Source organism: Cornus florida, unplaced genomic scaffold (assembly GCF_030987335.1).
Source record: "Cornus florida cultivar Cherokee Brave unplaced genomic scaffold, ASM3098733v1 CherokeeBrave_3.0.0_Hap2_Chr10, whole genome shotgun sequence".
In the NCBI taxonomy this organism is placed as follows: domain Eukaryota; kingdom Viridiplantae; phylum Streptophyta; class Magnoliopsida; order Cornales; family Cornaceae; genus Cornus; species Cornus florida.
Window position 1 is genome coordinate 110,342,333 of NW_026775580.1, and position 25,091 is coordinate 110,367,423.

The following is a 25,091-nucleotide window of genomic DNA, read 5'->3' on the forward strand; positions in this document are numbered from 1 at the left end:
CGGTGAAAAGTCTTCGCCTAAAATCTCCAAAACAAAAAATAAGAAAAACAATTTTTTTTGTAGCATCAATTCGGCAATTAATCATTGCACTGATAAAAAAGTTAGACCAACTTTGGGTAACAATGTTATTAAAATTACTAAATTGCCCTTTACAGAGAAATAGAAAGTAAAAAAATAATAATAATAATAATAATCCAACCAAAAAGGTACAACTGTTTTTTTAACTAAAACTATACAAAGAAAGCAAACGTTTTAAATTCTTACCATGAGATTATGATTTTAATTACCATATTTTTTTACCAAGACAGGTTAAAGGCAGTTTTGTATAGTTTGAAATATTGAAAAAAAGAAAAAGAAAAAGCAAGCACTATATACGAGGGTTTTCAGTTTTCTTTACCCTTTTATATTTTTTCTTAATAAAAGTTAAAAGTCACAGTTAATTACTTAATTAATTAGACATTTACGTTAATAACTCTTTCATCGTTCTTTCACTTCTCTCTTTGGGGGTTTCTTTATTTCCAGAAGGAACACCAAGAAGGCCTCTCTTGGTTATGGCCGCCTGAATCTTGTTCTATAAAATCTCCTCTTTCTCTCTCTACATATCTATGTATCTATGTATTTATGTATGCACGTGTATCTTTATCTGTTGATTTCTCGATGATCTGAAAAGGTGAGTTTGCTCATGCGATTTTTACATTAATGCGTCCAATTTGCTCTTAGAAACTGTTACCCTAAATGTTTCTTTGATTTATTTTTTTCATTTTCTCTTTGTTTTGGGACCATTTGAAATTCTCTTATTCGCAGGTAATCACCTTCTGTTCACAAAGTTGACATTTTTATCTGTGTTCATGTTTTGATTATGATTGTCACATGTAATTGAACTGTTTGTTTTATTTTTTATTAGAGAGTCTTTTGCTTTAATCAACTGCTTCTTGCATTGAAAGTCAGTCAATGATGAGTTCGAAGTGTATCTATTCTTAGATGATGTAATTCATGATAAATTTTCTTTGAAGCTTGGACAACTGATAAATTTAGCAAGAAGGAAAGTAACTAAACTGATTTCAAAGACTCTGAAAAGCTATAACTTATATTTGCTGTTTGAACTTAGAATTTCTATTTCCAATTTTGTGGTTACTATTGGGATTAGAGATTTTTTTGGATGATATTCAACTATCTTCCGTAGTAGCAGAAATAAGATATATATATATATATATATATATATTATTAGCATCACTGAAATTTTGCAACTCCTAAAATAGCAAAGGGAAGTTTTCACCAAAGTAAAGAGGGGTCATTTTGCTGACTGCATATTATTGGGTTATTGTATTGTGAGGTGGAGGAGTGAGGTAATACATAAGGACTAGAGTTGGGTTGGCCTTTAGCTTCCTACTTATATGTGCATAAGATATCTCATTTCCATAGTCATCATCACTGTCAAGCAAAGAAGTTATAACCAATTGTATTGCAACTCAACTGCCATATATCCTTTTGTATTCTGTCAGGAAATCCTTTACAAGCCAAAAGTGTTGAAAAGTACTCATGGCAACTAATTGGGTCAAAGATAGGAAACATATGTTAATATGCTTTACATAGATAATGAAAGAGAAGAAATGTTATTTGTGCTTCGGATTGAGAGGAGTGGACTGAGTGTTGTCTTGTGGTTTTGGTTAATATTTGATGCGAGGCTCAAAATTCAATCATAGTTCGGCTTCAAGGATCTTGGTGTATATCTCACTTACATTTCATTGTTAAGAGGCATAAGCTTCAATGGTCTTGGTGTATTTGTCACTTAAATTTCATTGTTAAGCGGCATAACCATTGAGGCTTGAGCCTTGAGGTGTTACTTCTTGTCTTGATTTTCAATTTCTAGTTGATTTATTTACATTTTGGATAGCCACTTCTAGTTGTAAGTTTAGCTGGTACAGATATTTTGAGCTTGATGTTCAGTATATTTTTAAGCTTTTGTGCAAGCAGTTATTTCCTCCCGAGTTGTGTATATCAGGCTTGGCTTATTATTTATGATTTTGTTGGTAGGGAGGAAATTCTTATCATGGAGAAGAATGAAGAATCAGGTAGCCCTGGTTGGAGTACTTCATTCTTCATGCAGACTACAGAGGATGTTGCAAGAGCTGTTGCTGCTGCAGCGGCAGCTGCCACAGCTGTTCGTTCATCACGACCATCTGTGGTATTTTCATCGAAAGATGATAACAGTAGTAGCCAACTCCGGAAACTTCAGCACCAAGTTTCTAGAGTACTGAAAGGCTTCTCACAAGCTCCTGAAGTGAAATGCGTAACTTACAACCCAGAGCTACTAACTAGCCAAAAGCGTCAATGGGCAAACTTTCAATTGCAATCCCTGGTATGCTTTGCTCTGTCTAGTGAACCCATTTGGGTCCATGTCACTAATCTCATCAGGAATCACTTCTTCATCTTGCTAAACATTCTTTTTGTCTTTCTTGTAAGTCAAATTTACTTTATTTCAAAATCTAGTACGTATTTTAAATTGCAATTGCTTTCTGAATAGTCACTATAGTACTTTAATTAAAAAAAATAAAAAATAAAAAATAAAAAATAAAAATTGAAATAAGTTGTGCAACCTGTGTGATGCTGTTTATAAATTATGATGTGGAATACTGCCTATTTTTTATAAAAATCTGTGGATATAGAGGATTTTAAATCCTTTGCATTCCCTTTCCTCTTAATACATTATGAAAATGAAATTCTATTTTTTTTTATAAGCATAGTAAATATTATTATTTAATTGTGCAGGATCATAGACCTTTGAAAGAACCATCAAGGCTATTTGAGAGCATGGTAGTTGTTGGACTTCATCCTAATTGTGATATTCAGGCACTTCAAAAACAGTACTTTGCAAGGAAGTCTGAAGGTTCAGGGAGATTTCTAAGTGCACTTAGTGGTCAACATCAATCGCGAATAGAACCGAGCCTTGAACCGCAGGTGCTGATTCCTTTACGTGAAGTGTTGACTATGTTTGCATTTAGGCCATTGCAAATGTTTTGAATATGAGATATGGTTTTCTGATTTCTTTTTCCAGGTCCTATTTGTTTACCCACCTGAAAAACAGCTGCCACTTAAATATAAGGATCTCCTTTCATTTTGCTTTCCTGGTGGTGTAGAGGTAGGTGTTTATATGATGAGTTTTTCGTTTCTTTATTCATTGATAAATGTACTATGCAAAGGACTAGCAGGCAGCTGCTTTAGTTTCAAATGTTTCTTTCATATCCTTTTTCATTTATGAGTAAAATCCTCCCCTAAAGTTTGCAACATTTTCTGATAAGTTTCCTAAACTATCATTAATGCCTTTTAATTCTAGCTTCAACACATAAATATATTTTGATTAAAATATATATATATATATATTTGGGCTGAGTCCCTTTGCTTCTTGTAATTTTTGTTGTCCTAAAATTTTGTAATTTTTCATGACAGCCCCAAATTGCCCAGTCCTCATTAATTTAAATTACGGAAAACAAAATAACTTAACCCAAAGTTGAGACTTATCTTAAACATTTGGCTGTTGTCAATGAATTTTTTTGTTGAATAATCATTATTAATTTGCTAAGAATTTGACATGGAATTCAAAAAGAAAAAAACAAAAGTAAGCTATGGATTGTCATCGTTAGCTGTGTATTGAATATCTCATCACATAAATGCCAAGGAAAATTTCCTGATCTCTCCGCTACATCTCTGCATAAATAAGGGATTGTGACCCACAATTTAATCAGTATTTTGAGAAATAAATTACAATGTTATTATAAACTTGGCTATTAGTTTTTCATCTTATCCGTTATACTTTATGAAAATATATAAAAATGTTTATATATTGTGAAAATTAAATAGTTGAAACTTTTCCAGTTAGTCTTCTTCTTCTTTTTCTCTCTCTCTTTTTAATAGTTAATCTATGTAATTGGACTCTTTATTGTATGGTCTCACTTATTTTTCTTGCCTGTTAGTATAATCAGTATATGGTTGTGGATTTGTTTGCTTTAATTTTATACTTTTGCTTAGTTAAAGTCTTTATTTTCACTTAGTTGATTTGCTTTAGAACCCTGCCCGTTCATAGCCGGTTCCAAGTCCAGGAATAGGAGGAGGGTTGCATTAGGTAACTTGACAACTAACAAAAAATTTTGTCTGGACCAATGAACATGAATCTTAATGGAAAAATTAGATTCATTTAGTGACCCCAAGTTGTTGGGAAAAGAATTTGTTGAGTCAAATTTATTTGCTTTAGAGACTTGCCCATCTTATCTTTTCTCAATGTTTATATATTTGGTCATTCATGAATCTGATCTGATATTTTTCATTGGAGTTTGATGGTAGTATATATATTTCAGGTTCACGCAGTTGAGAGAACTCCATCAATGAGTGAGTTGAATGAAATACTTCTTGGGCAGGTGTGTTGCAGTGTCTTAATCATATTATTATGTGAAAATTTTCTGTTGCAGTCAACAAATTTATTCTCATCTCCACTTTGGTGTATCTTATTAATTATATATTATTTGTTAAGTTTGTTGCTTGATCTCCACATTTTTCTGTCATTTACGTCAATATAAAAACAGAAAAAAGTGGTATTCCTTATTTTAATTTTCTGCAGGATCGATCATAGTGTGTAACTTGTATGATTATCAAAAGACCGTTATATTTAAAAACTATTAACAAAAGGATTTTTATCTAAATATTAAGATGCATAAGCCTTTGCAACTTGTGATATGATATGAAAAATAAGTTTATTTTATTTTATTTTAAATTATAAATTTGTTTCCTTTTAAACAATGATCTCATCTTAACATGTTGCTAGCTTTTCAGGAACACCTTAAACAAAGTGACCTGTCGTTTGTATTCCGGTTGCAGGTAATACTGAATCTGCTTAGTTTTATTTGACATCTGGTGCTTTTGCATTAAACTTAAATCTAACATGAACTTATTTTTCAAAAAAAAAAGAAAAGTGTGTGAGATATTAAATTTTATAGTTAGTTGAATGGAAATAGAGTTCTCATTATTTCTAAACGATGATTGCAGTATCTATGCAGACTTATTATTTGCATCTGCTTGTTTACAGAGTGATCATTTTCCTTAATTGCAATGTTCTGTGTTCTACCTTTTTTAATTGCATATTAGTGGTCTTAACTTGAGTATCAAGTATTGTTAGGCATAGAATCGAAATTAAGATTACATTTGGTTGCTGTTTTAAAGCTTCCATACCAATAACTGTAGTATATAATGGGACAATGTGTTGTAAATCTTGCACATGCCTCTTAGTTAAATCCACGACTTGTTCAATCCTTCTGCTCTTTGTTTGTTTGGTTGACTTTCTTTGTGTTGATTTTGATGAACTCCTTGTTGTAAAACACTCGAGGGATTCTTCATAGCTGGACTAGATCCCGTGGTTTTTCCCTGTTTAGGGTTTTCACGCAAAGATCATGTTATCTTTGCTCTATCTATTTGTTTTTCTATGTTTTAATTGCGTGTATGAAAATCAAACTAGATCACCAAAATTCAAATCACAATCAACAGTAATTTTAAAAAGAAAAAAAAATAAAATAAAAAAAATATCCATAAGACCTTTTTACCCCTCTTTATCTAATTTACCGCATGCACTCTATCGTGTCAGCGTTGTGTATCAGTCCCTATATTTCATATAAACCAAAAAAAAAATAGTGATACATTGCCGTTTGTAATAATTTAGTTAATGAAATTTATACTTATGGAACTATAAATTAATTGAACGACTGAAATGTTGTCAAAGTTGTATACTTAGTCACTTATTTGTCTATGCAATAATGTAGACAATTTATCATTTGAAATACCATCTCCTAGGTGATTAAATTAATACTTATACTTTTTATCTTCGGCAGACTTCAGTGGGATTGCTTGTGTTTTATACTGTTTGCTCTTTGTTAAGAAAGTACTTTTGTTCATTTAGTTGATAAAATAATTTGGCTATTAGTTCATTTAATTATATCAATATTAATGTGATGTTGTGGCCCGAATTTGGTGCCAGGTCGCCGCGACCTGTTTACAACCCGTTGAATAAGTTTTGTGTAGGCCCAAGAAATTTCTTGACCCAAGTTTTGCTTGTGGGTCGTAAACCTGATATATAAGAGCATTTAGGGTTTGGAGTGGTTGATAGAGAGACACTGAAAATCACAAAAAAGAGAGTGACTGCGAGAGCTAGGGTTTGGGGGCCGAAACTTGTAATCTCTAGATTTTCGCATAGTGAATCCTTTCGCTAGATGAGTCTGGATCTTCACTGTGGATGTAGGCTTTGCCGAACCACGCTAAATCTTTGTGTTCTTTGTGTGGTGTGTTTATTTTCTGTCGTGTTTCTTGATTTGTTCTTGGGTTCGCTGCGTTTGTTGTAACAATTAATTATCCATGTCATTGCAAATAATTAATGTTTTGTGTCAAGCTTATATTTTAAGTACTGTTTGTTTTCTAAAATTTAAATTGTTTTTTCTCCGACCTTGTATTTTAGTTAGTTTTTTTTTTGTTTTCTGAAAGATACATTCTTACAGTGTTTCTGTTATTTAGGTTGCCGATGATTCGACTTTGTATGGTTGCTGTGTTTTTGTCGAAGAAATAGTGCAAAAACCGTCCAGCTTGGTTTCCATGATTTCAGATGGACAACCATTTCGCTCCAGTCTTAGTCGCCATATATTAACCACACGACGATGCTATTGCATTCTTACCAGGCTTCCATTTTTTGAACTGCACTTTGGTGTATTAAATAGGTGTGTAATCCTGGTGCCTGGTTTATAAGGAGTTTTTAATTATATCTTGTATGAACTTTGACTTTGATTTGTTCAACTGATTTTGCCGGTGATGACTCTGGCAGAATCATGTTGCAGATGATGGATTATGAACCTTTTCCTTTTGTATGCTAGTATTTTGTGTAACTGAATTATTATATGAATGTCAGCAGAAAAAATAGAAACTTTATACTGTCAGTAAAATTTGGCCTTTCGAAAAACGCATTATAATATAATAGCTTTAGAACTGGTTGGGGAGCAGGGCCATTTATTGGAAGCCAGCGAGTGAGAAGAACCTAGATTGGTTACCCTATGTAATTAATAATTATATGATAGAATTGTCTACTTATGCATCAATGTCATATTGTCATGGGTATATAGGGTCTGCATGTATAAATATCTGATTCTAATTTCAGAATTACATGAGTATCAGCAAGCATATGTTCATAGTAGCTTTTAGAATCATGTTAAGGATGGATGGAAATGAAATTATAATTTGGACAAACAATAGGATCCTAATATTTTGACTCTATATTTCAAATTTTAAATAAAATCTTGCATTTAAGTCAATTTTTAGTTATTCAAGTAAATATTATTTCAGGGCCTTTTGGCAATGAATGGATTTTTAGGGATTACATACAAAATTTAATGTTGCATATTTTCTGTTCTTTATCCCATTTGCTCAATGGTGTATGTAATGTAAATGTAATTCATGGATTTTTTGGTTTCTTTGAAAATATTGTCACATGCATTGTTGGGGAATGTAAAAATAGCCATTACCTAGTAATGTTCCTTCCTGCGGAGTACTGGGAAGGGAAGCCTGGAGACACACTAAACCTTTGATATTATTTTACATAAAGCGGCAGCTTGTCAGCCCTAAGTTTTACCATTGAATCAAGCAAGACCTGCATGGTTGGAGAATATGCCATTGAAAATTATATCAAGCATTTTATTATTCGATGTAAAAGATTAGTTTAGATTTCTAGTGTTATTGCTCATTTGCCATCATCGTTTTTTTCCCCTTCCTTTTTTTTTTTCTGCAGTATCTTCACTGAAGAAAGATTGGGACGGTTAACAAAAGGTTTGGATTTGGAGTTGCCTGAGAGATATGGCAAGGAAGGAAATATAGAAGAAGGTTTGGGTATAATTTCATTGGAGGAAAGAGCACACAACATGCTGACTGGAACAATAGAAACTCCCCAGTTAAGCACAAGTGACTCTACCTCTAGAAGAGTAACAAATAATGGGTGTCAGCTTGAGCATCAAATACTTGAGGAGAACCTTCACTTGTCGAAGGAAGGCATCAACGACAATGCCGTTGTTCCTGCAACAGAGAAGCTTCCATCGGAATTAGAACCTGGAATGCAAAACTCTGAAACTTGTGATGATCATGTTGATTTGGTAACAAACAAGCAGCCAGTGGATAGGCATTTACCGAATGCTGTTTTGCCCGTTCTGCTGTGTAAACAGAATGAAAGCTTTGAATCTTCCTCAAGGTACTTCTTTTCCATTTTTCACTGTCATTCAACCGGTACTTTCTTAATTCAGCTTTGGAGACTTGTTTGCTTGAGCAAATCATTTGTTGTGTCATTGTTTGCACATCCATATGATATATCAGGTTCAAATAGATCCCTTGCTTGGCCAATGATTTTGTGATACATGCCGTAGTTTGCTCAGTGTAACGACCCGCTCCACCACATGGTATGATATTGTCCGCTTTGGGCCTGAGCCCGTACGGTTTTGTTCTTGGGTTTCACCCCAAAAGGCCTCATACCAATTGGAGGTGACACACTTACATATAAGTACTTCACCTTTCCTCTACCTAGGCGATGTGGGACTGTGCACCCGTAGCTCGCCAGTGTGGTAGCCTGACAGTGTCTCTCGCACCCGCCCACGGCACACCCGCCCACAGGGTCATCACAATCACCCCCCCTTTGGGGCCCAACGTCCTCGTTGGCCACACTTCCGGCTGGGTCAGGCTCTGATACCATTTGTAACGACCCGCTCCACCACATGGTATGATATTGTCCGCTTTGGGCCTGAGCCCGTACGGTTTTGTTCTTGGGTTTCACCCCAAAAGGCCTCATACCAATTGGAGGTGACACACTTACATATAAGTACTTCACCTTTCCTCTACCCAGGCGATGTGGGACTGTGCACCCGTAGCTCGCCAGTGTGGTAGCCTGACAGTGTCTCTCGCACCCGCCCACGGCACACCCGCCCACAGGGTCATCACACTCAGGATCTATGTTGTCTTCTTTTATAAAAAAAGAAAAGAAAGGAAAATTGTTTACTGGGATCCATACTATCAACCTATTTTTAAAATGGGTCTTCATTCATGAGTTTTGTAAAAGGTACTACAACTCTAATTTTTGCTACTCATTAATGATATACAAAAATACCATAGCATTATATTTCAATGTCTCTTTTAAGCGAAGAAAAGGTACTAAGAATGTGCTTTTACCTTAATTGTAGCAATTTTTGTGTATGAATATCACAACTAAATTGTGCCCTACTGTTAGCTGTGTGAATTCTAGTTTTCCTCTTCATGTCGGAGGTTAGATTCAGTGCAAGAGAATCACAATGAGAATTAAATTATGTTTTCTATATGCTTCGCGCATCAAAAGTTCAAAACATGCATTCACAATATTAAATTTTTTTCCCTCTGTAAGTTTTTATATATATAATGATAGCCAGAGAGATTCGAACTCCCGCAGAGATTGAATCTGTAAAGTTACCAAAGGTAAAGGTAGAAGTTTGTTTTTGTTGCCTTGGTACTAGTCTATGCAGAGAGAGGTCAAAAACCTTGTTACTTTATCGGTGCCTTGACTAAATTGGTTTTGTTTATTTTGTTTTATATAGACAGGAGAGGTTGTGTTTGCTTGTCTTACAGCGAACTGTTAGAGCCAAAATACTATTTTTCGGTGGATATGGCATGGTTGATTGTGAGCTTCTATTAATATGCCATATACATTGTTTGATACAGTTTCTGGGAATCTCCTAGTGAAGACAGAAATTTTAGGAGTTACGCCTATGAAGCAGAGATGGAAGAGGCGTCCTTCTCTGGCCAGGGACATTCCAATGACCACAGTGATATTCTTGAATGGGCTAAGGTTTAAATATTGTTTCAGATATTACCATATGTTTTTCTATCTCCCTGCTATATCTTTTTTGTTCTCCTGAAGTCTTCTATTCAGATTTCACATTTTCTTTATGCAACATTGCAGGAAAACAACCATGGATCCTTACAAATAATATGCAAGTATTACCAGTTACATTGCCCTGCAAGGGGTTCAGAAATTACATTCCACCCTTTGGAGCACCTGCATCCTTTGGAATATCATAGACCTCATGAGACAGTTCTACATATTGCTGGCTCAAAAATTGATTTGAAATCATGCAGTACAAGTTTGGAATTAGCAGAGGTAGATTGTGGTTGTAACAATGGCTAAAATTTTCCACCAATTTTTGTTATTATTTTTTTTAAAAAGCAAAACTATACCATGCGTTTGTAGTTGATTTTTGTTTAATTTATCTTTTGCTACTGGATGTAACTTGTGTTTTCCTTTGAACATTGGCAGTCTTTTGTGTATTGGTATCTTATACATTTACTATTTTATAGGCACACAGTGCGCTTATGGCAGAGGAAGAGGCAACTGCTTTATCAGTATGGGCGGTTGCTTGCTTATGTGGCTCCTTGCGACTTGAAAATGTAACTTTTTGCTCTATCTAGAAGTGGCATTTCTGAATTGTTCTCAATTAAAATATTGCTGTCTAATTGTTTACAATTTCTTCATGTAGCAATTTCTAATTCATCAGCTGTAGTTCTTCTGGATCTTGTCCACAGACACATGCATAAATTTGTTTCTTTATATATTCAGGAAAGGCAAGACTATTTCAAATGCTGGCATTTGAAATTCTTACTGTAATTGTGGAATTGCTGTCCGGTGTTAAGAAACATGCCATCAGCAATAATTATTACTACAACATTCACCACATCTAGTGAATGCATAAATGACATTGATAAATGTCGTTGCTATACTTTGAGTATTCTGTTACAATGATGTTATAGTGATATAGATTTTCCTCACCGTCAATGTGGATCTTACCTTGATTAGTTTGTCTCTATCATAGTTTGGGCAGCCTCCTTTCTTTCCCTTCTCGGTCCAAGTTGAAGGCAATGCCCGGTCAATAGAAAGCTAAAATAATGTGGGCTAAGGTTATGAGGAAAGACATGACAATCTGATTTAATTGAAAATATTCTTAGTACATGTGGAATGACTCTGTATACAAACTTTTCCATGTGGTGGGGAGATGATTTTTGTTATGTTTAGCTGCATGATAAGTGTCTTAGGTTCAAAATTAAACTTGCATATCCAAGTATATTCTGTCCAGTTCTACTGGTAGATCATAGCAGCAATGGCCGAATATGCAAATATGAAACTGTTATTGTTGTTAATTAAAATTTTTTTTTTTCATGGTTCAGTTGGTAGACCTAGATCTTTAGTGAAGATGCCAATATATTGCTTGTTATCCGACTTTACTACTTAAGATCTTCTTTGATGCAGTTAGATGATGCTAAGATAGTTTTACTTTGGAATTATGATTTTGTACTTAAAAAACTGGTGAAATTTGTGGTTTTATCGTGGAAGAACAATTAACTCTGGATTGGTACAAGTAGATTATGACGTAGCTTTATTGTTTAGAAAAGTTAGTATACCAAGGAACTGACTGAAGCGGTTTATCTGATGTAATTTATAAGTGTTTTTTCAATAAAAAATCTTTCCTTAAGCCGAAATCAGCTGAAGTAACATCCTATTCTTTTATGGCTTTTACACTACCACATCCAACTGCTTACAAAATATAATATAGGCATTTAAAATTTTGATAATGTGTCTAAGATAGACTGAGTGGCTTCTGAATATCCTGCTTATTCTTGGTGCATGGACAAAGGTTTATGGATATTTTATGGCTTAGGATTTTTTTTCCCCTCTATATAATTGGAATGATTACTTAAGGGGTTGAATTCCATAATTTAGAAATATGCGGTTGTGCTCTACTCCCTGGACTTGATGAGGCACCTTGTCTTGGACGTTTAGATTACCCCATTCCCCTAAGAATTGGGATCTTGGCTTTTCTATTGGCCTGATTGTGCAAAACACATGACATACGTCCATACCTGTCAATATCATGCATTTGCGAGCCGTAACGCTGCTTGGTTTGGATGAAAGAACTTCGGTTTTGCTTGATTTAGAATAGTTGAAACCTCATCAACACTAGAAACTGTCCTTTCGGTGGAGCTTAGATACTTCAAATGTTGAACAATATTTGGTGTGATAAAGAAAAAAAAAATGATAAACAGAACTGACTTCAAATTCACAGGATTTTTCTCTTTCATCTTCTGTTTTGATAAAAGAGTTGGAAGGTGACATGACACCATCAGTTAGATTCACTTTGAATTTTGTTTTACCTTGTGTTGTTCGGGTTAATGTGGTTGTTTAATTTAGTCCCTTGTGTTGTAGCTTTAGTGATTTCAGTCTACATTTCTCTATATTGATTGTCAAGGCTTAATAATGTTAAGAGTTGTTGACTCTCCTTGTGCTTTACAGGTGTTAACATTGTTTGCTGGGGCTCTGCTGGAGAAGCAAATTGTGATTGTTTGTTCTAATTTGGTATGTATCAGTTTGACCACTCACATCAGATTGATCTTGCTTTTGTGCAGATGAATATTCTCTGGGTCAAATTTTCACTGTTGTAACTGAGGATTGTTGGTTCTCTGTCCCTCCCTCAGCTGGGTGTCCTTGCCTAGTGATGGCCTTAGCGCTGTTTAGTTATGGAGCACAGACGTGATGCCCGCGACCCCCCCCCCCCCCAACACCACGCACACGCACCCACCCACCAAATAAAATTAAAAAAATGAAGAAGAAGAAAACAAGAAAGAAAAATGAAAAGAAAAAAAAGTTACTCCCTCCACCAATTCTGATGCCTAAAGTAAATTTCTAGGACCAATCATGTTTATTGATGCATTTTGCGGCTTTTCCAGAAGGTGTATATAGTTCACAGTTGCATGTACTTTTGGACTGTTTTGCTGTAGCTGCCTTGGTTTAGACAAAGGCTGCTTGAGCTTAAGTGACAATTTACGTAGATGCTCTTCAAGGAAAATTCTCCTGAAATTTATCTTATATGGCTCTTGTCATGTGATTTGATATCCCTTGAATGAAATTGTAGTTGTGATAATACAGTTAAACCTTAAGAATATTATCTTCATATTTTAAATTTTTTGATATATCACAGGGAATATTATCTGCCTCTGTTTTGTCAATAGTCCCGCTTATTCGTCCCTATCAGTGGCAGAGCTTGTTAATGCCGGTACTGTTCCTTTCTTCCCTATAGGTTTTTTCATTCTGCTTTTAGTGAACAATTACTTTTCTGGGTACTTATATTACTGTTGAACTTTTTTAACTGTTCTTTTGGGTCATTTTCTTCATTTACTGTACACGAACTTCCAGATTTTACCAAATGACATGCTGGACTTTTTGGATGCACCTGTTCCATACATTGTGAGTTCTCCAAAGCTTTTTTTTTTTTACCCGAGTTATAAGTATTTGTCTATTTTAATTGATTTGTCAAAGCATGGATCCTAGGTGGAGGCATTATGGTGGAATGGATATGCAAATGAGAAGGTTTAAATCTCTCATTTGCTCTACAGTTGCATCAAGATTTAGTTTTTTGTTTTTTTTGCAACAATCTTGCACTATGTCAGATACCTGGTAACAAAAAATATATGTGACATTGTGGAGATGCTATAGACATTGTTATTGGTCTACTATGGTACAAACTTATAGTATCACTTATTGGGCTGGATGGTTACTGGATAATGGATTAGTGTTTTGATATTGTTTCAGTGTTTATATGTTTATATATATCTGTGTGCACGAGTGTGTTTGCTTGTGTGCTTTTGGTGTCTGTATGTTAATTTTAGTTGTTTATATTTTTCCCTTTGATGCTTTTGTTGATTTTATCAAGTTGTTTTTGACATATTTCTTTGCGCTAGTTCTGTATTATTCGGTATTATAGAATATCATATGGACTCTGGATGTTTTTTGTGTTGGTTCTCTGGGATTCACCATTTCCTTTGTAATCATGCTCTTGGCTTGTACATTTTTTTATTTTTTTGGTAATTTATATATTTTTACGTCTCTTCTTGACATGTTTTTATACTAAGTAGTTTGGCATAAAGAACCCATTTGCTCTCCAGTTGCCACATATCCGAAATAGTGCAAGATTGTGGTGATGAAGATGCTTGGCATTGTTGGGAATGCTATAGATGTTGGTATTGGTTACATACTCGTATGTATGTGCGTAAGTGCCTGTGTTGTGCCTATTATTATTATTGTTATTATTTTCCTTTTGATGTTTTCGGTGATTCCACCATGTATCATTCATATATGTATTTTCTGTATTACAGAATATCATATGCATTATTGATGTTTTGCATCTTAGGTTTCTAGGATTCATTTCCTTTATAGAATATCATTTGCTTGCTATGTGTTTGCACCTTTTTTAATTATCTTGTAATTCTTTTAGTTTCACCACTCATCTTGATGTATCTCTTTTATATTGAGTAGGTTGGTGTAAAGAACAAAACCACTGAAGTACAGTCAAGATTAACGAATGCCATTCTTGTTGATGTAAACAAGAACCAGGTGTGTATTTCTTAGCAATTGGATTCATTTCTCATTGTAGTGAAAGCTAAGCAACTACAGAACTTGACTTCCCAAGTTTAAGATAATGAGCAAGTCTGAGATAATGATATTACGTTACTCATCACTCCTAAATATAGGAAACATTAAATGTAACAAGTCACCAGTAAACTAAGTTAAAGCAACTTAAACTAAAACTCGACTTCCAAGAGATTCCTATTAGGTCCAGGCGTTCGGCTTGAGTTTCTTATGGAAAAAAGTATTTTTTATGGGCTGCATCAAAAAGTTTGTGCACCCTTTTTCTTGAACATATTGATAAAAGGTTACCCCCCCCCCCCCCCCCCCAAAAAAAAAAAAAGGGCTTAAAATGAAGCAAGTGGAAGAGTCTCACCAAACTTAAATGTGGGATGGAGTGGAAGGAATAAATCCATTATTTTCTTATAAATATTCTCTAAAATTTCACGCCGCCTTTACTTTATTTTGTTAATATCATAAAGAAATTCCCTCTTGACAAAAAGACAGACATACAAATGACAACTGTGCTGAAGAACATGTGCGTAGGATTATCTATATGTGAACTGAAAAGAAGTTCAACTGATATGAACATATTTGACCCTTTTCTGTGAGACTCTTTTTAACAGAATTAGTAACAGAATTTCTGACGTCCTTGACATGAGCTTGTGCACCCACAACACAATCCATGGCCAGTTCTGGTGTAATCCATTATCTAGGAGAACATCTTTGAGAAACTAACATGAGCCTTCTCCAAATCAACTCTAATAGCTAAATTTACTGAGCTTCCCTTCTTTTTGCTTTCTCCAAATCAACTTTAATCATCATCATTCTTGCCTTTATAACATATGAACGTCATTGGCCATATGAAGCCTCTTTTTTTTTTCTATATATATTTTTATTTTTATCACAAACCATATTTCCTATGACATTTAACTTTAAAATCATTTCTAATAATTCCACCCCATATTAATCTCGGTCCCCCTCTTGGTCTCTCTATCTTCTTACCGGTGTCTACAGGTATTCTTCGTCTATGCCCATACCACCTAAGTCTACTTTCTCTTATTGGTACCACTCCTAACTTTCACTAATTGGTACCACTCCTAACTTCTGCCTCATTGATTAATAATCCTCTCTCTTATAATTACTTCTATCATTTATCTTAACATCCACATTTCCGCTATGTGAATTTGTTGTTCCTATTTCTTTTTTGAAGTCCTAACACTCTGCAAATAGTTGGCCTAGGCATTGTTCTATAAAAAATTTCTTTTAATTTATTTGCTATTCTTTTATCGCATAAAACACCACTAGCCTATCTCCATTTTGTCCAACATGCTCCAATTTTACTAATTATATCACTCTATCTTACCATCCGTTTGTATCCTAAATAACGAAAATGGTCACTTTGGATAATCCTTTGATTTTGTAGAGTGATCATTTATATTCCATATATTCAATTTTAGTCCTACTAAATTTTAAACCTCTTTATTCTAATTCATTTCTGTACATTTCTAATTTTATGCAATAGCACTATGTATATGCAAACAACAAGCACCATGAAATGTCTCCAAATCAACTTTGATAATTTTGGGAAAGTGTGGATTCTTACTTTTTGCTTCTTCCGTTTGAGACCATTTAGTATAACCTTTCATGCTAAATTATCTGATTTCTTTCGTTTTGTTGCATGAGGCAATAGGTCAGATCATCGACAATACCACAACTACCCCAGCACAGGGAGTTATTTTCTTCCTTAAGTCCTTACCATGCAAAACTTGTGGGAGAAAGTTACTTGGGGAGGAAAAGGCCAGTACATGAATGTACTGATGTGCAGGTATGTTCTCTTACTTGATCCCCTTTCATCTCTATCTTTTAACAATTTTCTTAACATTCAGTCCTTTTCATTGTTGCACTTACCATTTTTTTGAGTTCTTAGTTTCAAATTAAGATTTTAATGAATGCTAAAATGGTATTACTATATCATTTTTGGTGCATGCATGCTTGGTTTAGATTTCAGTCCCAGTTATGGAAGTATTAGCTGATATGCTGTTCGTGGAGAGTATACAGACAATTCAATACTAATAGATAATTTGATAATTATAAATAACAAAAATAAGATTGGGAGGGGAAAATAATAAAATTTGAAATTTTCCTTGCATATAATATGATCTAAAATTCAACAAAATGCATCAACAAATTGATCTGCAACCATTTTACAAAAAATATTTTATTAAAATCTAAGTGTTTTTTTTTATTATTTTATTTTTTTATTTCCCCAAAAGTTTACCGAAATGAACATAAAGACTCAACATTATCTTGTACTTCATAATCAGAAGTTTATTTCTTCAGTTGTACACTCAACCAGCTCTTCCGACATTCCTAATGAGATACTATCATAAAAAATATCATTGCCCTCGGAACATATTTGATCTTTCTGGAGGTAAGGGGTTTCAATTGCTGGTATGGTTTAATGAAGAGATTACCAAAACATAAATACTAACTTAGAGATGAACTAAGGATTGCCTTATCATGTTAACCCAAGAGGCCAATATATATATTGGACATGCATCCTCTATATAACTCTTGTCATTGTTCAGCATTTCTTCTCCATCTACTCATGATTTTATTTGGGATTTGGAGTTTACATCTTGCCGCCTTATATTCTAGGGCAATTGGCTTCTTGTCATGTTATTTGCTTAGCCGTTCCTTCTGTCATGTACTTTGTTTCTGTATTTTTAGTTAATGCAGCATATACGTGGTGTTCATCTGGTGATGCAGTATATCTTTCCTAGCTTCTAATATGTGTTTTATGGCTATTCTTACTATTTGCAGGTTGAAGCTGCCCATGGTTTCCTAGCAGTGTTGAGATCATACCTGGACTCTCTTTGCTCTAACCTACGTTCTCACACAATTACAAATGTTCAGTCCAATGATGATAAGGTTTGTATTTTGTCCCAAATAGAATATTGAGTAAACCAGATATATTTGATTGGATTGCAATGGATTCTTATTGTTTCTTTCTGTTTTAGTGACTGTTAGAGTTCTCTGAAAGAAATGATCTTACTAGGGCTGCAACTTGGCTGGTCCAACCCAACCCAATCTAACCTCAACCCGAAGCGTGTTGGGTTGGGCCAGCTTGAATTGTATTCAACATGGGTTATGGTCATAACCCGGACCGAATATTTTCTGGCGGGTTGGGTCGGGTTGAGTTTTTTTAACAAAAAAAAAAAATTTCGGAATTATATATATATTATATATATCTGATTATATTATTATAAAAAAACAAAATAATTTTAGGGCAAATCATTTCAGCCTCCCCTATCGCCTCCATCTCTATTCTCTCTGAACTTGCCCCCCCCCCCCCCCTCTCTCTCTCCAACTGCAAACTACAAAATCTACAAGAATCAGAAGTTCAAAACCCATATATTTCAGTTTTATCTATCTATCTGCAAGAATCAAAAGTTCAAAACCCAGATCGGCATATAATTTCAGATTGTTCAAAAAATCAAAACCCAGATCGGCATATCATTTCAGATTGTTCAAAAAATCAAAACCCATATCTGTCAGTTCCAGTTTGGGTTCGCCATTCGCAAGCTTCAGCCACTAGCTTGCCCCCCTCTCTCTGTGCAACTGCTAACTTATATATATTGAATTTCAATTCCGTCTGTTTAAAGTTGGTATTAATAAAAACGAGATTCAGCTTGTTTGGAAAAAAGGAATTTCATTTCCTCTTCGTCAACAAATTACAAGTTGCAAAAAGTGGGAAGATTTGTGTTGACGGATCTGGTGATAAAAAGGAGGAGAAATATAGATTCTCGAGAGAGAGACATATACATATATCTATTCATATACATATATTTAGAGAGAGAGAGTTTGGAATTTGAATGGCATCAGCTGCGATATTCTCGTCTCTCCAGCGGAGGAGGTCACCATCTCTGGAGGCGTTCCTGGCACCGGTGGATCTCGTTGTTGTCTCTCAACTCTCAAGCGGCGGAGAGAGAAAGAGAAAGAAGAGAGAGAGAGAGAGAAAGAAGAGAGAGGAGAGAGAAAGGAGAAAAAAAAAAAAAAAATTATTATTATTTTTTTTTGGGTTTCGGGTTGGGTTCGGGAGCCCGAGCCCAACCCGAATATGTCTGGGTTTTGACAAAACCCAACCCGAACATGAACCCGATTTGTGAATTTAAAACCCAATTTTCAAAATTTTGGGTTGGGCTAGGTTAGCCCACCCAAGTTGCCGCCCAAGATCTCACTGAAAGACAGAGAGGGAAAAGGGGTGGGGGAATCTGAAAGAAGCATTTCTATGTACTAATGCTCTTTGAACTGGATACTTTTGAAGTTACAGATATTGGTTACACAAATTTAATCTTAAAATTAGGATAACTTGATTAAAATTATAAATGTATCCATTAGTACTAAGCAACAGCACATACATTGAAGGGTGTTTGGATGTACTTGATTTTGTGGTAAACGGAACTTGATGGAAAACATGCACAAATTTAGTGTATAGTTTTATGCTTATTATGGATCAAAGTACAATTAAAAGGGTATCTAGGTATTCTTTGACCCTAGTAATAATAATTATAATCTAAATGCAAGATTAATCAGTATCTTAGACTTCTTCAAGGAACCACCCAATCTATTTTTCAGAATTGAGGGTATCTCAGTATTCTGAATCTTTCATTCATTTCCTCAGTGAATTACCTTTGTATATGTTATGGTATAGAGAAATAAATTCGGCATGGGGTTAATTCTGAAGTGTGTGAACCATAGAGACAAGTATTATTTTTTGATAAGTAAAGTAGTATAGAAAGCGTTCAAAACCATAGAGACAATTATTTGATTTTAAATATTATGGGTATCATGCCTTTTTATTCTAGTAACATGAGTTCTTCTTTTTCTCTATCACCACTCTTGCAAAGGGAACTGCATAGCTTGATTCTCAGTCATACTAGAGTGAATATAAATGCATAAATACATCTTCTCATCCAACTACTTGTAGAAAAACACTATCCCATGTTATGGAATTGCCATCAGGTTAATTGATTTGATATGATATAACATATTCTTCCATTTGAACTTATAGGTATCATTGCTTTTGAAGGAGAGTTTCATTGAGTCATTCCCTAGTCGAGATCGACCTTTCATGAAGGTGTGTATGTTGAGCTTCTGTCATAATATATTATGCTTATTGTAAGTCAAAATAATTTGGTAAGATAATTAATGTAGCATTACTACAGGTTGATATAACACTGGTGCATATGATGATTTGGCATTAGCCATCAACAATTTTTCCCCCCTTCTCTCTATGTTTTTATAATGCTTAGTGGTTTACTTTTGCGGGAATTATTACTGGGTTTATTATGGACTATTTGTTATCTCTTCCATTTGTTTTGGAATGCTAGTAAAAGAATAGATAGGGTTTTAGTAAACATATTGTTATTTTGGAACAATATCCATCTGATTTCAAGTAGTGGCCCAAATGATTACTTTCCTTGCTCTTACTGCTGTTTAAATTTTACTTAGTATGGTGGTAGAAGTTGGAAGCATAATGATATGTTATTTTCTCCTTGTATTCTGTGATACAGCTTTTTTTGGATACACAATTGTTCTCTGTACATACGGATCTTGTACTCTCTTTCTTCCAGAAGGAATAGTGCTGCCATGCAAGGTTGGCTTGGAAATGTACAATTTTGTAGTCCTTTGAATGCAAGTTCTGTAACTGATAGTTTTTTCTTAGCATACACTTTCTTTTTTTGTAAATAGTGATTTTTGTGGTGTGTCATTAATTTTCTTCTGTTTCCTTCTCTCTCTCCAATTGTCTCACTGTAAGCATTAAAACAATCAAATATACATGTTTTACAGACCTATTGAACATCATTATTTAGAGTTTTTGGGATATGTTGAGGAAAAAGAAATCGGTGTTTTATGCCATATGAATCTGAACGTATTAGTTTTCCATGTATCATATTTAACCTTTTTTTTTTTTTTTCCTCTGGATTTATGTGCATTATACTTCTTTAAGTCACTAACACAATACTCTTCTACTATGTTATTTTCTGATTCTCTAGCATTCTTCCTTCTTGGGATTGTCTTTTCTTTCTTCTTTCTTTTTAGTTCTTCCTAATTTTTCTGATAGAGAAGGGGCATATCCTTAAAGCATGGGGCTTGAAAGCCCCAGTCAAATCATGCAATTGGGCTGAAGCACAATCCCTTAATACGGTAACACCCAAACTACTATTGATGCTTCAATTTGCTAACCAGTTAAATGTATTTCCTTCTCTGCTAAGAATGATGACCGTCTCTCTACAGGCCAAATCAGTTAGTAAAAGATTCAATGGGAGTTAAGGTCCAGAAGCTCCCAAAGTCACATATCAGAGCTGCTTATTTAAAATCAGCTTTAAGATGACCTCTGTAGCTCAGATTTAACGACAAGTGCACCAAACATTATGAATGTTCACTATTGACCTTGATCACCATAAACAAAACCACCTACCCTGAACCCAGGTTGCCCATGGTACTACCTTCTGTTTACACTTATAATTCTTGCCCTTTCATCCTGCTGGCATCTTTTACCGATATAACTTCGTTGGAGGTATGGCTTCGGTACTTAGCTTGCTAGGGCTGTAGGATGGGTTTAGACCAATCAACAAGGTGTGAATGGTTGTCATTTTGTTAGAATTAGGGTTTTGAGTTTGGCATTATTTTAGTCCACTTGAAGTAATGTCCAAAATTTTAAGTTCCATTTGATCATATTGGTAGAGAGACATATTCATATACTCAAGGTTGATATTCAGCTAACTCAAAAGTAGAAAGGCTTGGTCCCAACTATTTGGGGGTGCAATGAAGAAAAAATTTCAGCATGTCAGAATCCAGATTCATGTGTGAAATCATATGCTTAAGTTGCAGTGTTTTGGGAGTTTCATTTGACTTTACTTTGAAGGAACCTTGTAACTGTTGGGTCAAGAAGTACTTTTAGCTTTTTCCCCCCATTTTCTTCAAAAAAAGGAAGCATCATTGAGCTTAGACCCTTGATGGAAAAAACGTTTGGTGGTCCGTTGGCTTGATGAACATAGGCTGTGATCATAATGGGTTGTGCTAGAAATAGCTTTGTTCCTTCTTTAGTCATTTAGTTTTAAATTTTTAGAATTGTTCACTTTGCACAGTCTCCTCTCCGTGATCACTATATTTCTTAAAACATGTCTACATAGTTAAAGGGTGTCCAAACATATAAATATGTTATGTGGGACTGACACCACAAAATACTCCTTCCCACAGGTAGCATTTATAATTTTTTGGGGTTCCATTTTTATTTTTATCTTTTATTTATTTGGGTGTAAGTGTAACTTTCCCCCTCAGCCTTCTTGTTGTTGGCCTTGGTGGTCCAAGGCTGTATCAGCATGTTGATCTTCTTATAGTTTGGGACCACAATGTGTTTCTGATTCAATCATTTTGGATACTTTCATAAATCGAGACGTGGGTCTGTTTTCCTCTTGCCCTCTTGCTTTGATGCACATTGACTTGGGAATTTAGCCCATGGACTTCCTAAACTGGGACAGTAAATACAACAATAAAACAAGGTCATGGACGACAAAAAAGAAAAAGAAAAAGGAAAGTGAGTGTCCAAGTTGGCATTGGATGCCCAGTTTGCATTGTCGAGTTAGGTGTGAAAGCGGTTCTGGGACAGAATTATCTGAGAGGGGTCAATGTAAGTGAATCTTAATGACCCACTCAAACAGATAGTCCTTGTCAAAATAGCACTATTAGGGTTTACTTTTGGCGTGAGATGGAGTAGCATGTGTCTATGCAGACTAACGGATTTAGGAAACTTTTACGGAATTTAGTGAGAAATCCACCTGAGGAAATTAGCTTGATGCAATAAAAAGAGGTACTTTAATGTTCTTTGGAATATCGATGACAATGCATCACCAACAGAATGATATGACCCCTTTAATATAAATACATTTTTATTCATTTGACAAGATATAATTAATTGATGACATCAGCAACATGGTATAACCAAGTGTATTGAAGTGGTCTAGTTATTGTGGTTATATACTTTACATGGTTAAAAGTCTAAATTCAACAGAAGGAAGGTTAATTCTGTCTTTTTCATTTTCAATATGGGCTCTAAAATGGACAGGACCTTCTTGTTTTCAAGGAAAATGAAAACAGTAAAATATGAGATAAAGCAATCAATTGAATTGGAAATTGGAGTACAGTTGTCTTAATAAATTCAGCCGACGACATGTCAATTGCATCTTATAATATATGGATGGTTTCATAAAAAAGACACATCTTACCCTATACTAATGGGTATTCTGTAATATAAATAAGTCGGACTTGTAATGCTTAGCTACTTTCTCTTTATGTGTTTTAATAACAATTTATCACATTAACTTTAATAAAAAAAATAATACATGTTTGTTTAATGGTTAATCTAAGAAAATACAAGATGACGTAAATTATTTAAGTTACTCACCACCTAAGCATTATCTTGATTATATGAGAGAGGACGCATCAGAAAAGGGAAGAAAAAGTCTCCCCAAGTATGTGATGATTCTGATCCAGTGTTTTTAGTCAGCTGAACCAAATAAATACTAGTTGAATCAAGTTTAATGTCAATAAAATCTGAGGCCTCATCTCACCTGAACTTAATTTCTCAACTTCCCAAATGAAAGAAGGTCAAAAAGTAAATGAGGTACGGGAACGAGGTAGAGAGAGAGAGATACAGAGATTATAAAAGTAAAAGTGAACAGATCCGTAAAAGTAATATCTCAAACAGTACAATTTTCTCAAGATCCAGGTAGTGGGTCTCAGGCATAACTCTCAAATATTCTAGGATAATGACCTATCAAATATTTTTATATACCCAGTATTAGGTTAATAAGAGTTCCACCTTCACTAACAGTAGTATGTTGTGGGTGGGTAATGAGTGTTAGGGGTGCACAAAAACATCAATTCAACTCATAAATCAACCCGACCAAACCGGATCGTTTGGCTCGGGCAAGTTTCAGTCCCACTTCAAAAAGCATGAAATTATTTATTTATAAACGGTTCGGATATGATTTGGCCTCCTATAGGACCAAAGCCAACCGTTATATAAATTATATATATATATATATAGTAGATATATAATTAAATATATATTTGATTGAATTATAAAAAAGTCTAGAATCCAAACAAAACTTTTGATCTGTTTCAAATTTTTATGAAAGTGTTAGGACCAATTTGATTCCAAAATGGGTCCAATCCAATCCATATGCGTCTCTAATGAATACGCAAATCCGGTTTTGATTAGAACTCAGTCTATCTATATACAAACCTAATGAGTACGAGTTCGAATCTTGAAAAGCCTCCTATCACCTGCAGGGTACTCCTGTCGTAATGGACTTCATAAAAAAAGGAATTACTACATATAAATGGGGTTAGAGCACTATATTTACTAAGAGGCTGAGTCAAAGTCCCATAATTTCTCTAAAATGAGTTTGACCCAAAAGCTAAGGTGGCACATGAAAAAATATTGTTTCATATTTCTGTTGCCTAAAATACCCTTCTTCCTATTTTATGTGTTGCATAAAATGCCCCTTTCTACACTTATCTAATTTCAAGCCATAATCCCTCTTTCACATTCCATTCGTGCCGCCCTCTCTCTCCCCCCTTCTCTGTAAACAGTGATCAACAAACCCCTAACCATTTCCGTGCCTTTCGTGTGACGAAGAAGAACAGCGACCGGCGACCGGCGATCAGTGAGCAGCGACCAGAGGGGAGCGACGGCCAACGACCAGTTGTTCAGTTCTACCAGGACAAAGGTACCTTTTCATTCTTGAATGCTTTCTGTTCATCTTGTTTCTTTTGTTGCTTAACAAAATCATGAAAAAGGTGTCATCCTTAGCAGGATTTTTGCTAATTTGGGTTCTAACTATTTTTTATTTTTTGGGAAAAGAGAAGAATTTTTTTACTAGAAAGTTCACACCCAATTTTTCTTGCCTTCTTTTAGTTTCTACCTGATTCATCACCAACTGTTTGGCACTGAATAGTCATATTCTCTCTGGTTGTTCAGTTATAGTTCTACCAAGACGAAGGTACCTTTTCATTCTTGAATTCTTTCTGTTCATCTTGTTCCTTTTGTTGCTTAACAAAATCATGGGGTTGTCATCCTTAGCAGGAGTTTGGTTTTGATTTTTATTTTGAGATTGTGAATTTGATTTAGAGCAACAACATTTGAAGAGTTGCAATTATCAACCTGGGCAGCTTGTGCAACCTCTACAAACTAATTAAAATAGAAAATAGCCCTCTCCATAACAAAGACAGGATCCCACTTAGTCCCATTATCATTATTGTTATTATTCTTTAAGGTTTTTTTCCACCCACCCCCCCCCCCCCCCCCACCTTTTTCGGAAGGTATTATTCTTTAAGTTCACACACATGGAGATTTGATTATTATGTACATTAGATTCTGTTATTAGTTGTTTGGGGAGAGGAAATTGTGGAGATTTTATTTTTGTGTGTATCTATCTAATAGTATGGTTGTATGAATTTTAGAAAAAGCATTACAAGGGTTCCAATTACTTATAAACTACTTCAAAAAGAAGTACTACAATATAATGAGAAT

The 25,091-nt window shown here is 34.7% G+C and overlaps 1 protein-coding gene across 4 annotated transcripts; it reads left to right on the forward strand.

Annotated features, from left to right (window-relative positions):
• Window positions 1-471: 471 nt before the first annotated feature.
• On the forward strand, window positions 472-20,410 carry LOC132277056 (uncharacterized). Of its 4 annotated transcripts, XM_059778769.1 has the most exons (20): window positions 474-670; window positions 2,035-2,359; window positions 2,770-2,958; window positions 3,056-3,139; window positions 4,353-4,412; window positions 4,825-4,869; window positions 6,550-6,749; window positions 7,811-8,263; window positions 9,754-9,880; window positions 9,995-10,192; window positions 10,390-10,479; window positions 12,377-12,439; window positions 13,062-13,136; window positions 13,277-13,327; window positions 13,412-13,450; window positions 14,396-14,473; window positions 16,179-16,313; window positions 17,312-17,419; window positions 19,563-19,628; window positions 20,065-20,410. In XM_059778769.1, the coding sequence occupies exons 2-20, from the start codon at window positions 2,051-2,053 to the stop codon at window positions 20,131-20,133; spliced, it is 2,439 nt and encodes an 812-aa protein (XP_059634752.1). In that variant the 5' UTR covers window positions 474-670; window positions 2,035-2,050; the 3' UTR covers window positions 20,134-20,410. The 4 variants fall into 4 exon arrangements, 2 of the variants coding, with proteins under 2 accessions (XP_059634752.1, XP_059634753.1); XR_009470974.1 differs by lacking the exon at window positions 20,065-20,410 and having other exon boundaries at window positions 472-670; window positions 16,172-16,313; window positions 19,563-19,591; XM_059778770.1 differs by lacking the exon at window positions 13,412-13,450 and having other exon boundaries at window positions 20,065-20,377.
• The last annotated feature ends 4,681 nt before the right edge of the window (window positions 20,411-25,091 follow it).